The sequence below is a fragment of the Sorex fumeus genome, unplaced genomic scaffold (assembly GCF_029834395.1).
Source record: "Sorex fumeus unplaced genomic scaffold, SorFum_2.1 ptg000122l, whole genome shotgun sequence".
Lineage (NCBI taxonomy): Eukaryota > Metazoa > Chordata > Mammalia > Eulipotyphla > Soricidae > Sorex > Sorex fumeus.
This window is the reverse complement of record NW_026606179.1, coordinates 49,532,072-49,547,615: the sequence shown is the minus strand read 5'-3', so window position 1 is coordinate 49,547,615 and position 15,544 is coordinate 49,532,072. Positions and strand designations below refer to the sequence as shown.

General features: G+C 43.5%; 1 protein-coding gene across 1 annotated transcript in view; it reads right to left on the bottom strand.

The window, feature by feature from the left end:
- Nucleotides 1-289: 289 nt before the first annotated feature.
- The window catches only part of LRRC36 (leucine rich repeat containing 36), a 57,030-nt gene continuing 41,775 nt past the window's right edge, over nt 290-15,544 (bottom strand). The window contains exons 10-14 of the mRNA XM_056135887.1: nt 9,486-9,651; nt 7,991-8,136; nt 6,708-6,831; nt 2,767-2,881; nt 290-515 (exon numbers count right to left, since the gene is read on the bottom strand). Coding sequence (XP_055991862.1) covers nt 290-515; nt 2,767-2,881; nt 6,708-6,831; nt 7,991-8,136; nt 9,486-9,651 — 777 coding nt within the window. The remainder of the gene's footprint in view (nt 516-2,766; nt 2,882-6,707; nt 6,832-7,990; nt 8,137-9,485; nt 9,652-15,544) is intronic.

Below are 15,544 nucleotides of genomic sequence, written 5' to 3'. Positions count from 1 at the left end.
TCCCTACTGTTTCAAGTGACTTGGGGGGAAAAGATGGTGTTTCTTTTTTTCTTTTTGACATTTTCATCCAAATATTTCTATGGGATATGATGCCTAAGACAAAGTGCCAACTATTTCTGTAGGCAGGAGGAAAGAATGACTCAATGGGAGGAGACAGCGAAATAAAAAGGACCAATGCAGTGGAGTCAGAATATTTTTTTTCCCTTAACCTTGTAGTAAGCACCACCAGCGGGGTGGGACTGGTGCTGAGGTCTCCAAGACTGTGAGGCTGCGGCGTGGGGGTCCTGGACTAGCTCCATAAACCGGGCTCCGGGACAGAGTTCGAGACACTCTGTATGAGATACTGACCCGTGTCGTGTGCCACTGGCGAGGAGGACGACAGCATGCTTTTCCCAAAGGGTGACGATCTCCCCAGATGATGGTTCTTCTCCGGAGGCAGCAGAGCTTTCCCAGAATAACTTTTTTGCTCTTTATTCAGCTGCTGCAGCAGATACTCATTAGTTACCACCAGGGATCTGAGCATAGGGCAGGGAGGGGCAAAAGGCCGTAGAGGAAGCATGAAAACAAAGTCGATGCCAGTCAGCCTGAAATGTTTGTTAAAGACAAATGTAAAATGAAGTAACATCCTTAAATAGAACTGTCCGATTTATGAGCGGATGATTTTAGAAGCAGGCTGGCAGTTCCTTTCCTCATTACAGCTCTGTTTGGTTATGTTCCAGAGCGATGGCAGCAATAGCATAGTTCACATTTTACACAGTGATTGCGCGAGTCTTTCCAATGCACTTTCATGATGAGGAAAGTCAACCCACCTGGAGACTGGCACCTGACCAGGACTCCAACCAGGACTCCAATTTCTCTTTTTGTTTGCTTCTTTTGGGTTTTTTTTGGTCACACCCAGCAGTACTTAGAGCTTACTTCTGGCTCTGCGCTCAGAGATTACTCTTGACCACGATCAGGGGACAATGTGAGATGCCGGGGATGGAACTCAGGTTAGCTGCGTGCAAGGCATAAGCACCTTACCCACTGTATTATGTGGTTGGCCCCCAGGACTCTAATTTCTAGCCCTATATCGGAAAAACTTCTTCGAACCTAAATCTCTGCAAGTAGGTAATGGTGCCAGTCATGGCTGACTACCTTGACTTTGCAGTACTGTGTCATGTTGAAAGCTGTCAGACTGCACTCACCCAAACGGTGACACACAATGCTATTCTTTGCTGTGCGGCTTGGAGCCCCAAGTCTATTGGTACAGGACTAAGCACCCGGATGGATCGCGAGGCAGCCGGAAATGTTCATACGGCAGCGCACTGAGATCACACAAGGGTGATCAGTACAAGGTTAGTGCTGGAAATCAAACTCTCAGCATCATGTTCTACCACTGGGCTGCCCCTGGGTCTTTGAGCTAACTTGTATGATATCAAGTTAAACCAACATGACGCCTCCTTTTATGTGCTTTAGGGGAAATCAGTGCACACCCACAAGGCTGGCTAGTGGGAGGAAAGGGAAGAAGAGATAGGAAAGGAAACTGAATTTCCCTGAACTTACATTTTATAGATTTGACCTTGGGACTAAGTAAATGTTCTACCTAATTATAAAACAAAATTAAACTGGGGCCTGGGAGATAGCTCCAAGGGGCTGAGTGCATGCTTTGCTTGCAAGAGGCCCAGATTTGCTCTCTGGCACTGACAGGATTAACCCCTGAGTACTGAGCATTGGCACCCCAAAGCAAAAATAAAACAAGATTTAAAGTAATATTCACTACAAATCAGAAGCAAAGTGAAACCAAGAGAAGTTATCAGTTTGCTCTCCCTTGGACACGTATCTCTCCTGCTTATCTCTGTTTCTCTTTGTTTGCTTTCTCCACTCTGGAGACCATATGTCCATATGGTGCCGAGGGTCGAATCTGGGTTGGCAGCATATAAGGCAAATGCCCTACCCACTGTACTGTCACTCAGTTTATTTTTTTTTCCACAGCCACCGATGCTCAGGGGTTGCTCCTGGCTCTGTGCTCAGGAATCACTCCTGGTAGTGCTTGGGGGACCATGTGGGATGCCAGGGATCGAACCTGAATTGGGTGCATGCAAGGCAAATGCCCTACCTGCTGTATTATCTCTCTGGGTCCCCTAATGGAGCTTTTAAGTCATCCAGCATAGAGTTAGTTCCAATTCTTTGGATATGTAGCTATAGAAAGTTCAGCCTAGGAAGGGGATTCTTATATTTAAACTTTATTGAAAATCCTAGTCAACATATATATATATATTTTACAAATCTGGAAGACCAGAGCTTCTCTGTTTCAGGCAGCCTCTTTTGATGTTTTGTCTAGCCTGAGTCCTGACAGTACTGTCTCTTGAGAGGCGATGGAGTGCCTCTGCAGAATCACACGCATACCGCGTTCTTTTGCTCCTACTCTTTCTGTGTGCTCCTGACCTCTCGTGATTAAGAGCAGGGTGGCATTTTCTAGGAGAGCCAGATGATTATAAGGGAACCCAGTGACCAAGGAATGGCAGGTGACCCTAACAAGGGTCCTGTTAGAGCTGACGAGGAGCTACCTATTGCTGAGTCATTGTAGTGCCAGCCAAGCCATTCAGACCTAGTGTGTCCTGGAAAGCAGTGCTTTGATCCCTGAGCTAACTGGTCTGGCAAGAGGCTTGCACACAGAACACAGCCGGTCTGGGAGGTACACACGTCTGTCCTGGTCAGGTCAAACAGAAATGAGAGAAGGAAGAGCACATCTGTTTCTAAAAGCTACTGCATTAGATCCTCTCCTACCTCTGGCTTTCATGGAGAAGGGTCACTGTCTCCTCCAGCTTTCTCAGCTGGGTGACTTCCTGGTTCAGGGCAACCACCTGCATGTTCAGCTGTTGGTTTTTGCGAAGAAGATCGTCTGCAAAGAGGATGGTACCCAGAGGTGAGCTGGATTCTAAGCTGCAAGTCTTTTTAAAATTTTTTTAAAAATGTATATTTTATTTTTATTTCTTTTTAAAATTTTTTCTAAACTGCAAGTGTTGGGACAGAGCTTAAGTAGAATCAGGTAGATCTCCTGAAGAGGCTGGGCACCCCGCTTCTGCGGCCGCACTCCATTCACTGTTCTCCCCTTCCTGGGAGATAGCAGGTAGAGTGGCAAGAATCACTGTCACTATCACTGTCCTCCCGTTGTTCATCGATTTTTGATCGAGCGGGCCCAGTAACATTGTGAGACTTGTTACTGTGTTTGGCATATTGAATATATCACGGGTAGCTTGCCAGGCTTTGCCCTGTGGGCGAGATACTCTCGGTAGCTTGCCGAGCTCTCCAAGAGGGGCGGAGGAATTGAACTCGGGTCGGCCATGTTGGCTGCGTGCAAGGCAAATGCCCTACCCGCTGTGCTATTGCTCCAGCCTAGAGTGGCAAGAATAGGGAGTGTTAAAACTTTTTTTTTCTCTTTTTTTGGCTTTTGGGTCACTCCTGTCTCTATGCTCAGGCCACTCTTGCTTGCGGAATGCTATGTGGCACTGAAAATCAAATTGGGGCCAGGTGCTTACACCTTTTGTATTTTTGGGGGGGCCACACCTGGCTCTAAACTCTGGGATCACTCCTGGCAGTGCTCAGGGCACCATGTGGAATGCCAAGGATTGAACCTGGGTTGGCTGCATGCAAGGTCCTAAAGACCTTACCCACTATACTCTCCAACCCCACAAGGCAAGCATCTTTTTTTTTTTTTTTAACAAGGCAAGCATCTTAACCCCTGTACTATACACGGTAATGACAGAACATAACTAATGGACAGACCTGAACAGAAATGTTAACTTAATATTGCATGTTAGATTATTTCCCATTAAATTATATCCAGAGTTTCACCTGCACTAGAAACTGTGCCTCGTAGAACTGCTGTAAGTGCTGAATGACATACCCGCCCTCACTTAGCACAAGGAGTCAACAGTTAGGTCGCTCTGGATTCTCTCTTTTAGTTTATGAAAATACCCCTCCACTTCCTACAGAGAATGTGAAAGCATCTGAAATGGTGTCAGCACACATAATAATAACCCAGAGAGTGCTTGCAATGACTGAATTTGTGGTAAAATTTGTGGTTAAGCCATTCCTATCTAGCTCCCCAGATATGTTAGTACTACCGCTAGAACAGGGCAGATTACGTGCACAGGAACTGTTGGTGTAAGAAAGGCAGTATTCTAGAGCAGTATTTTTATTTTTCAAGGGATTTGGGTGGTGTTCAGAGCTAATTCCTGGATCTACTTGGGTATCACTCCTGGCAATGCTCAGCGTTGAATTGGGGTTGGGAATGTGCCTTAACCCCTATCCTTTTTCCTCCTGCCCTAGAACAGTACACCCCCTAAACTCCAACATGCTTACACATCAGTTGCAGATCCTATTAAAGTCAGAGTCTGATTTCATAGATCTGAGGTGAGACCCAATAGTCTACTTGTCCAACAAACTGCCAAGTGATACAAATATGGTCAATCTATGCCTCACACTAATTTTTTTCCTTTCTTTCTTTTTTTTTGTTTCTGAGTCACACTTGGCAGTACTCAGGACTTACTCCTGCCTCAGTGCTCAGTACTCTCTGGAGGCTGTGGGACCCAATAGTCTACTTGTCCGACAAACTGTCAAGTGATACAAATATGGTCAATCTATGCCTCACACTAATTTCTTTCTTTCTTTTTTTTTTTTGTTTCTGGGTCACACTTGGCAGTACTCAGGACTTACTCCTGCCTCAGTACTCAGTACTCTCTGGCAGGCTGTGGGAGGCACTATATGGGGCACCAGGGCTTAAACCTGTGTCAGCCATGTGCAAGGCATCTCATTTATCTCATCGGCCCTGTACCTCACACTTTGAGTAACCAGAGTCTAGAGATGGGACTGCAATAGTTTCTTTATCACAAGTAAGCCAAACACTGTTGGGCCTCATGGAAGTGAACAAACACCTACTTGTTTTCAGAGGAGATAAGTGGTGGTATCATGATAATGTAAGCCTTGGAAGAATCAGAGAGGAATGAAATTCAACTCTGGAAACTCAGTGCTGACTTCATATCAAGTTTCCCATATAAATCCAAATGCCCATTAGGCTTGCTTAGTTGTGGTGAGCTAAAGTTAACTAAAGTCAAGGGTGGACTTTATCTAAAATACTGGCCCAAACCATGTTATCAACAAAATAGTACAAATCGAGGCTTCAGTGGGCTATTATCTTACACTATCACAATGGTGGTTTTGAAAAAAACTCTGAGGGCTGGAAAGGTTGAAAAGGATATTCAAATACGCTCACCACTGATTTGAGTAAATAAGCCACTTGTCTTGGGAGGGGTTTGATAATGTGCAACGCAAGTCTCAAAGGTGTTCACCTCTTGCCTAGTAATTTTATCTAAGAATGTAACCAAAAACAATTGTCTAAAATGTACACACAGATTTGTGTGCATGGAAATTCTTAGCCATCTCATTTATTTTAGTATAACTATTAGGAGTTTCAGCCTACCAGAGGGAGTAAAAACCATTTCAGGAGAATTTTCACGCTAGTGAGGATGGAGGGTAAAGTCCTTCCTTCTGTATGAGGTCTTTGGAAGTTGTAAATTCCTTATATTATTAGTCATACTATAAATAACAGCGATTTTATAGTAGCTAACATAAAAACTGTTTGGTGGACCACAGAGATAAACATGGTATGTGCATGTAGTATTAGAGTACTATCTTTATTATTAAAGAAGTGACATTAGGAATCAGATTGGTGAGTCCCCAGGGTGAAAATGCAGCGAAACTGCATGAGGATCTGAGGGTACTTTCTGGAGTTATGAAAATATTCTGTATTTTGAAAACACAATTTTCTGCATAGGAAAATTTTGACTCTCAAAATGTATGCATTCTGTTACATGTAAATTTTTGTAAATCAGACATAAATCTTAAATTCTGAGTTAAAATATCAAAAGCACTAATAGCAGTTTTTAGCTGGATAATGAGTTATAGTTTCTTTTTTTTGTCTTGTTTTACTTTTTTTGGCCACACCCAGTGGTGCTCAGGGATCACTCATGGTGGGGCTCAGGGAACTATATGCAGTGCTGGGAATTGAACCCAGGTCAGTGCATGCAAGACAATTGCCTATTTGCTATACTATCTCCTCAATTCATATTTTTCTGAATTTTTTGTTTTTGTGCCACACTCAGCTGTGTTCAAGGAGCACTTCTGGTAGGCTCAGGAAACCATAATGCGGTGCCAGTGATTAACCCCTGGTTGGATGTATGCAAGTCAAGTGCCTTACCCTTGTACTGTCTCTTCAAATCTCTGATTTCCCCCCAAACTCTTTGTAAAGAACATGTTTCTGTTATAAAAACAAGGTTCAAAAATAATGACAATAACAGTGCTACCTGTATACTTGCTCTGTACCAACTAAAAACTTCATCGGGTAATCCAAGTCACCTGGCATTACAAGTTATCTTCTGTGGGGGGTAGGGGCCCACACCTGGCAGTGCTACTCTGGCTTTGTACGCAGGGGGCCAGAGTCTAGGGCCCGATAAGGGGTGCCAGTGATTGAACCCAGGTTAGTTGCATGTCAGACAAGTGCCCTATCCACTGTACTCTCTCTCCAGCTCCAGCATCACGACTTTCTAAAACTAGCTGATTATTTATGTGTGGGAATTCTCATGAACCCTAGGTGATATAGCCTGTAGAATGAGGTTAGCTGCAGACACAACGCTGAGGCACACCACACAGCACTTTCCTCAACTTACCATAAGCGTGGAACTGGTGCCCACCCACATGTGAGGGAGGAGTGCCTTCCTCCAACTGCTGGACTTTTTCCGACAAAATGAAGTTTTCTTCCAGCACTCTGACAAGTTTTTGCTTCAGGCTTTCCTTCAGATAGGAAAACAAAATACAGATCACAAATCTGAAATTCTGAGTGCTTTTAGAAGACTGCAAAAAAAATTTTTCCCTCCATTTAGTGAAAAGCTGAATGGAAGCAAGCTTATCTGTGACCTTCTCATTATAATTTTATTTCGCTGGCAAACATAGATCAAGTACAGCAAACAGAATCATCGCATGGTGTCACAATCTTTCATATTATTTATTCAATACTGTTGTAGCTAGCACAAGTGGTCGTTTGGCCAAGTGGCCTACATTCTGAGTCATCCATCTTAAGTTTCTAGAAACTGACCTTGGTGTCTAAAAATCAACGCTTAGAAAATGGGAGGGGCTTGAGAGCTTTCGAAAGATTGGAGTGTATGCATCACATGTAAGAGGCCTGGGTTTGATCCCTGCCACTGCATGAATGCCAAGAGCACTGCTAGGAGTGAATCTTGAGCACCTTTGAGTGTGGTCTTCCCCCCAACCCCCCAAACAAAAAAAATCAAAGAGGGGAGAACCTAAGGATATGATTCCCTTCTTTGCTAGAATTGAAGGTCTGAAGCCCAAGGCATTCCCTAGTCCATTCCTTGGGAGGAAAGACAATCCCAGAAACAACTTCATTCTGTGGACTCAAATCATAATATTCAACAACAGGATCCTAAACATTTTCATCACTCTTTGGTCTTTCCCATGTGGCCCCTCCATTTAAAGTTTTGCTTTAAATTTTTTTAATTTTTTTAATTTTTTTTTTTTTTTGCTTTTTGGGTTTTTGGGTCACACCTGGCAATGCACAGGGGTTATTCCTGGATCTGCACTCAGGAATTACTCCTGGCAGCGCTCAGGGGACCATATGGGATGCTGGGAATCAAACTCAGGTCTGCCACGTGCAAGGCAAACGCCCTACCCGCTGTGAAATTGCTCCAGTCCCTGAATTTTTTTTTGAAGGGGAAGGATTTGAGGTTCATTACTGCAGACCCTCTGATGTGTCCCCGCCCTGGCAAATTGTATGTTCCTGATTTGCCTAGTCCGACTTGTCCATACATTGGCTCAGGTCTATCTGGGTCTTTGTGATGGTGATGACCTTTACAACATCATGCTAGTCTAGTTCCTGCTGCGCTGTTCTTTTCTGGCTAAAGAAGAGAAAGAGAGGAAGGTGAGAGAGGCCTACCATGTCGTTAGGAACCAGCTGCCCGGCCTCCTTCAGGTCTAGCTCCCTCCTGCGGAAGGCTTTGGACGTTTCTTCAGGGTGTGAGCGACACCACTGCTGAGAAGGAGCAGGGACGACCAAAGTCAGAAGCAGATCTCGGGCAGGACCTGCCAAAAATTCAGGTTGGGCGCACCGGGCCAATCTTTAAAGCTAAAGCACAGAGTTCCTAGTCAATATCTACCAGCTCTGTAGGACAGACAGACTAATGTAATATGGATTGTTTTAGCTTTGGGGCCACACCCAGAGGTGCTCAGGGGTTATTCCTGGCTCTCTGTTCAGGAGGGACCTCTGGTAGTGCTCTGGGGACCATATGTGGAGCGGGGGATTCAAACCAGGCTTCAAACCACGGTTGGTGGGAAATGTGGCAAGAACCTTTACTCCTTGTATGATTTATCTCTCTGGGCCCTAATCTCTTTCTCTCTTTTTTACAAAAATGTAGTGATTATCGAAGGTATTTTATGATGGGTTAGGAATTATATCCCACATCCTTTATGGAGAAACAATAGTAGACCCCAGGATGCAGGTTCTTCACTATTTTCTAATCACTGATGAATGGCTCCCAGGAATAATCTCCTTTAAAATGAGTGCAAAGGGTCAACATGGAAAAAAAAATAATTGGGCTAGAATTTCTTCTTTATGTCCTGTCAGAATAAAATAAAAATAAGAGTAAGGAGAAATAACTTTTTAAATTTTCTAGTTTCAGTGTAAATATTTACCACCATCCAGAGCTCCTTGAATTCTTTTCCCATTAAATAAACTTATCACAACTAACATTTGTAAAAAAAATCCCTTTCCCCCAGGTTCTTGAAAAAAACCAACTCTTCAAAGAGTGAAAGTCGGCGCTGGAGAGATAGCACAGCGGGTAGGGCGTTTGCCTTGCACGCGGCCGACCCAGGTTCGATTCCCAGCATCCCATAGGGTCCCCTGAGCACTGCCAGGAGTAACTCCTGAGTGCAGAACCAGGAGTAACCCCTGTGCATCGCCAGGTGTGACCCTCCCCAAAAAAGTGAAAGTCATTTACTCATTTGAGTTTTCTAGATCATAACGTTTCGACAGGCATCTCAAAACTCTGATGCGCAAAACTCAATTTCTGTTGTGTTTATTACTGGAACTTTACCAAGAATCATCTTCTGCTGCCCATGAACATGACCAGGCTGTGTTTCACATAATTTCACATATTTTTTATCACTCTGCGCAGTCCCCAGACTACAAAAACAATCACAGGAGGAATGAAGGAATTGGTGCGTGAGGGAAGAGTGCTGATAAAAAACAAAAGCAAAAACCGGGAAGAAGGATGATTTGCCAACTCCTGTGTTACTGAGAAATTTAGGCGAGTGCTCATGAGAACAATTTTTGTGACGTAAGGGGGCTGAGAGGCGACCTTGTTTGTAGAACACAGAGCAGAAGCACCACACGAGCCCTTCTGCAGAAACTGAGAATGCACTCACTCATTTACCGAGAAACTTCTTGTTGAGGAGGAGGGAGCTGGAGCTGCTCCAGTGCTTCTCCACAAGCTCCACAAGCTGCCTGAGGACTGTGGTCACATGGGAGGTTCTGGCAGAGACCAGAGAACTGTGGTTTCCTGGCAAACCATGCAAACTGCCCAGGTCACTAGAGAGAGGCTCAAGAAAGAAAACAAAAAACCAACATTTGTCATTCTTGTGCAATAAGGGAAGTAAGAGTCCAGACACTTCAAGTGTTAACATGGGGGAAAAAAAGGGAAAAGATGGTTATCATCTTTCAGTCCTCTTGAAAATTGGTCCAAAGTAGATACAGTGATATATTCAACGATAATTTCAAATACAACAGTCTGTAGCTTCTATTGTAATTTTCAGTATATTTTCAAAATTAGTGATTTGACACATCTACAATGCAATCAACATTCTAGAATATGGAAAGATTAAATGCCAAAATTAAAAACATGTCATATGTCATTAAGTGGGGATTTTAATTTATAAAGATTATAACTCAGTAAATTCATATTAAACATCATGAACATAAATATCCTGAATTTGGGGGGGAGGGGGAATCTGGGGGGCCCAGGGGTCACTTCTGGCAATGTTCATCTGGTTTTGTGGGCCAATGAAAATTTTTGGTATTTGAGCTCTTGACGTAGGTGATACTAAGCAGGTGGTACTAAGATAAACTCCTCTGTGCTTGGGGGGCAATGTGCTACCTGGGACTAGACTCAGGGTCTCCCACATGCAAGGTATTCTGCTCAGTCCTTTGAGCTATTTCCCCAGCCTCCATAAATGTATCTTATTCATTCACACGTAAGTGAATCAATTATATTTTTTCATTCACACATAAATTAAGACATATATCTGAATGAACAAAGAAGCAATTGTGAATTTTACGGTACACATCTACCAATCTTTTCTGTAGGGTCTCCCAGAACCCAGAAAAGCTGTTATATATTAAAAAAAGCAAAATCGGGCCAGGGATGTGGCTTAACAGTAGAGTGCAAGCCTCACATGTGTGAGGTCCTGGGTTCAATCCCTGGCACTGCAAACAACAAAACCAGCAAAAAATCAGCCAAATTATTTCTCAATCTTTGGCTCTTTTGATATAAAAATGACAGAAGATTAATTAGTTAATATTGTCAGCGCTGAAAACTGTGAAGCAGTACACCAAAAATGCAATATTTAGGATTGAGTCATACATGGGCCTTATGATTAATAGGGAAAAACATTGTTAATGGGATAAACATTTAATAACAGATTTATAATGAGCACTAATTATGTGTGTGGAGCATTCTGTATAAGAAATATGAGCATAGGAAGAGATCAAATGAAGTCCTGGGACCAGAAAGATAGTACCGGGGATAAGCATTTGCCTTGCATGTGACCAACCCTAATTTGGTACTGCAGAGAAATTTCTGAGCATTTTTTCCAGGACTGACCCCTGAGCACTGTCATAAGCCCTAAGCACCAGAGGTGTGGCCCCAACCTTTCCAGGCCCTCCCCCCAAAATCCTTTAATTAATTAACCACTGGGGTCAGGGAGATGGTTTAAAGGGCAGGAACACCTGTATGCAGGACCCAGGTTCAACCTCTGGCACTGCATTCTTGGCACCACACACACACACACACATACACACACACACAGAGCTGACAACGTAATTGGGGAGGAAAGTCAGAAAGTCCAGATACACAACAAGACTGTTCGTTTCTTGCATGTGACTGTTCTAACCAGAGGAAATGGTTAAGAAAATAATATTTTAGGGGCTGGTGCAATAGCACAGCTGGTAGGGCGTTTGCCTTGCATGCAGCTGACCCAGGTTCGATTCCCGCATTCCATATGGTCCCCCGAGCACCGCCAGGAGAGATTCCTGAGTGCATGAACCAGGAGTAACTCCTGTGCATCACCGGGTGTGACCCCAAAAAAGCAGAAAAAATATTTTATAGTCCCTGTGTTTCGTGTATTGTAACTGTGTGTATCATGTAGCAATTCTGAAACTTATATAAGCATTTCAGCATTTTATTTCATTTACATATGTAGTAAGAGTTGGTAGGGGCTGGAGAGATAGTACAGCATCAAGGGGGCTTGCCTTACATGTGGCCAACCTCGGTTCAGTCCCCAGCACCGAAAATAGTACTCCAATCCCATGCCAGCAGTGGTCCTGTGGGCAGAGCCAGCAATAAGCCCTGAACACTCCCAGGCGTGGTTCAGAGACAAAATTAAAACCAAAACCAAAAAATAATTAGTGATCAAATTTATGAACTTTGGGATCATTTTGTTACCTTTATGAAAATTTTTGATTTTCAGCAAACTTTACCTAATGACTTTTTTGTAATATTTAAATTTTCATAATCTGTCTGTAGCACTATAGCACTGTCCTCCAGATGTTCACTGATTTACTCGAGTGGGCCCAGTAATGTCTCCATTGTGAGACTTGTTACTATGTTTGGATATTGAATACGTCACGGGTAGCTTGCCACGCTTTGCTGTGCGGGCGAGATACTCTCAGTAGCTTGCTGGCTCTCCGAGAAGGGTGGAAGAATCGAACCCGGGCCAGCTGCATGCAAGGCAAACGCCCTACCCGCTGTGCTGTCGCTCCAGCCCTATAATCTGTCTAAGACTCTAAAATCTTCTATCTTTCTGTATTTGTTTGCCATACCCAGCTGAGCTCAGGGCTTACTGGCTCTGTACTCAGGGATCACACCTGGTAAGCTTGGGGGACCATACAGAATGCCAAAGATTAAGCTCAGGTTGGTCATGTGCAAGGTGAGCATCCTACTTACTATACTACCACTCTAATCCTTTGTAACTTTTCTTTAAAGGAAAAGTTTGTCTGGTTGGCCACAACTGGCAGTGGTTAGGGATTACTCCTGGTTTTGTGCTCAGGGATCACTCCTGGAAGATCTTGGGGAACATATGTGGTACTGGGCATTGAACCCACATTGTCTCTGTGTAAGGCAAGCTCTCTACTAGCTGTACTATCTCTCTAGCTACTTTTTTTTCTTAAATAAATTTTGAACTTAGCAATACTTTTTTGAGGCTGGAGGGGTAACACCCAGCAGTGCTCAGGGGTTCCTGGCTCTGTACTCATGAGTAACCTTTGGCAGTGTGCAGGTGCCAAGGATTGAACCAGGGTCAGCTGCATGCAAGGTAAGCACATTACTGCCTGTATTATCCAGTCCCATTAGCAATTTTTTTACTTTGACCATTCTAAAAACTGAGCAGCATTTTTATAAATGTTCATATTTGAGCAGCTCTTCTGCAGGTCTTTTTTGGGGGGAGGTGCACACCCAGCAATACTCAGGGGTTATTCATGGCTCTGCGCTCAGAAATTACTGCTAGTACTCAGGGCACTGGGGTGCTGGGAATCGAACCCAGGTCGACCTGCATGAAAGGCAAGTGCACTTCTCGCTGTACTATCTCTCTTGCCCCACATTTGCAGTTTTTTACATGGAAAAAATATTAGTGACTGAAATATGGATCAGTGGTAGAGCACTTGCCTTTATGTGTCTGAATCCCTGGATTTGATTCCTAGTTTCATAAAGGAAAATAATAAAATACATCTATTTACCTATGCTGGGGATAAAGCTCAGTGACAGAGCACTTGCCTTGAATGTATGAGACCCTGGATTCAGTCCCTGGCACCACAAACAAAAGAAAAAGAAAAATAGTAGCTGACAGGAAAAGAGAGATAGGAATTTTTTAAACGGTACGGAAAAGTACACTATTTTAATTGCAATTTTAACATAACACATATAAGAAGTGGGAGAAATTTCTAGAACATGCTTTATTCTAGCGCCAGAGAGATAGTACAGGGGTTAAGGTGCTTGTATTATGTCCTGCTGATCCCTGTTCAAATCCTTGGTACCAAGTTGGATTCCCTAAGCACCACCAGGGGTCGCTCTTGAGCCTGGAATAGCCCCTGAGCATCGCTGGGTGTGACCCAATACCTCCCCTTAGAATATATATATATTCAAGCATACTAAGCTCTGCTGTCCCATCACCCTTAGATTCTGAACACACAGGCTTCTTTATCCGGAGTGACAGGCATCAGCAAGGGGTTGGGCATGTGACTCAAGTGGTAGAGCTTCTGGCTCTGAGTTGGATCCCCAGCACCACCTGCACCCTGAGCTTCACTGGTGCAGCACCTACTACTAATAAAAAATATGTTGCAATGTCAGAAAATGAGACAAAAGGGACCCAGAAAGCTCAGGAAGAACTACAAAAAAATGATAACCACCTCCAAAATTTTTGAAAACTAAACAGAAAATATGTAAAGAGTCAAAATAACATCATCTCTGGCCAAGTTGCCAGAAGGCACACAAATTCCTCTGATTTTGGAAAATAATTACCACCCCAAAGTAACCAATCCCCCACATAACCCTACAAACCCATGCTAATATGCACAGCAATTTCTAATAACTAAAAAATAAATGACTAGAAATAGTTGCTTTTTACCAAATCTGCTTCGTCCAGACCAGTCAATGATTAAGTGACAATTGATCCCTATGACAAAGGACGATGGGCTCAAGAGGAGAGAGGGCTCTGAAGCAGCGTTTCAGATGGAATTAGGACCTAGTGGGAGAATGATGATTCTGACAGAGAAGAACAGATGGTGTTCTCTATGGAAGGATGTATTCAAAGGCAGGAGGCAAAACTTAATAAGAATTGAGTGCATTTCTCTCTTTACAATAGCCAGAAACTGGAAGAAACCTGAATGCCCAAGAACAGATGACTGGTTAAAGAAACTTTGGTACATCTACACAATGGAGTACTATGTAGCTGTTAGAAAAGATGAAGTTATGAAATTTACATACAAGTGGTACAATATGGAAAGTATCATGCTAAGTGAAATGAGTCAGAAAGAGAGGGATAGACATAGAAAGATTGCATTCATCTGGGGAATATAAAGTAACAAAATATGAGATTAATACCCAAGAATAGCTGAGATCAGCACCAGGAGCATTACTCCATAACTTAGAAGCCAGCCGGGTATCCTAGAGGAAAGGGCAGTTCAGATAGAGAAGGGAGCACCAAATAAAGGGTGTTTGGAGGATCCTCCCAGGAGGGGAGATGCATGTCGAAAGTAGACTATGGACTGAACATGTTTGCCACTCAATGCCTCTTTTGCAGACCACAACACCCACAAGGAGAGAGAGAACACAGGGGATTGCCCTGCCACAGAGGCAGGGGGGGGATGGGGGGATGGGGGTGGGGGGATATTATCCATGGTGGTGGAAAATGGGCACTGGTGGAGGGATGGGTATCTGATCATTGTATAATTGAAACCCAAGCACAAAAAATTGTAAATCTACAACTGTACCTCATGGTGTTTCATTAATTTAAAAAAATATTTTGGTAAAAAAAAAAGAATTGAGTGCATTTCTATTATGCTTTATTGGCGCGATAGCACAGCGGGTAGGGCATTTGCCTTGCACACAGACAACATGGCCGACCCGAGTTCGATTCCTCCGCCCCTCTTGCAGAGCCCGACAAGCTACAGAGAGTATCTTCCCCACACGGCAAAGCCTGGCAAGCTACCCGTGATGTATTCGATATGCCAAACACAGTAACAACAAGTCTCACGATGGAGACGTTACTGGGCCCGCTCGAGCAAATCAATGAACAACGGGAGGAACGTGACCATATTCTATATGTGAAAATGGCCTTCCATTTCTATGAACTGCTCTCAGCTAAAATCCTTTGGATAATTTAATTCCTTTTATGAGGGACCACTAATTTTGAAAAACTGTAATAAGTTTTGTTTCCTGATAGAAGAATGGTCTCAAGTTAGCCATGTGCAACCCAAGCAAATGCGTAAACATGCTACGATTATAAACATCGCTGTTACTGAGATCACATTTTGGTCAGCCCTCAGCCTCTGGAAACTTCCGCATTCTTTCCTGTTGGTAAACTCTAACTTCTACTGCTTATTATCTAAGTACTTCTGTGCTGTGTTTATGCTCTAGAAGTAGATGTGGGACACCTTTTGCCCTGTGATAAAAAATGAAGAAAAGCAGGGTCATAGGACAGTACAGGGGGTAGGGTATTTGCC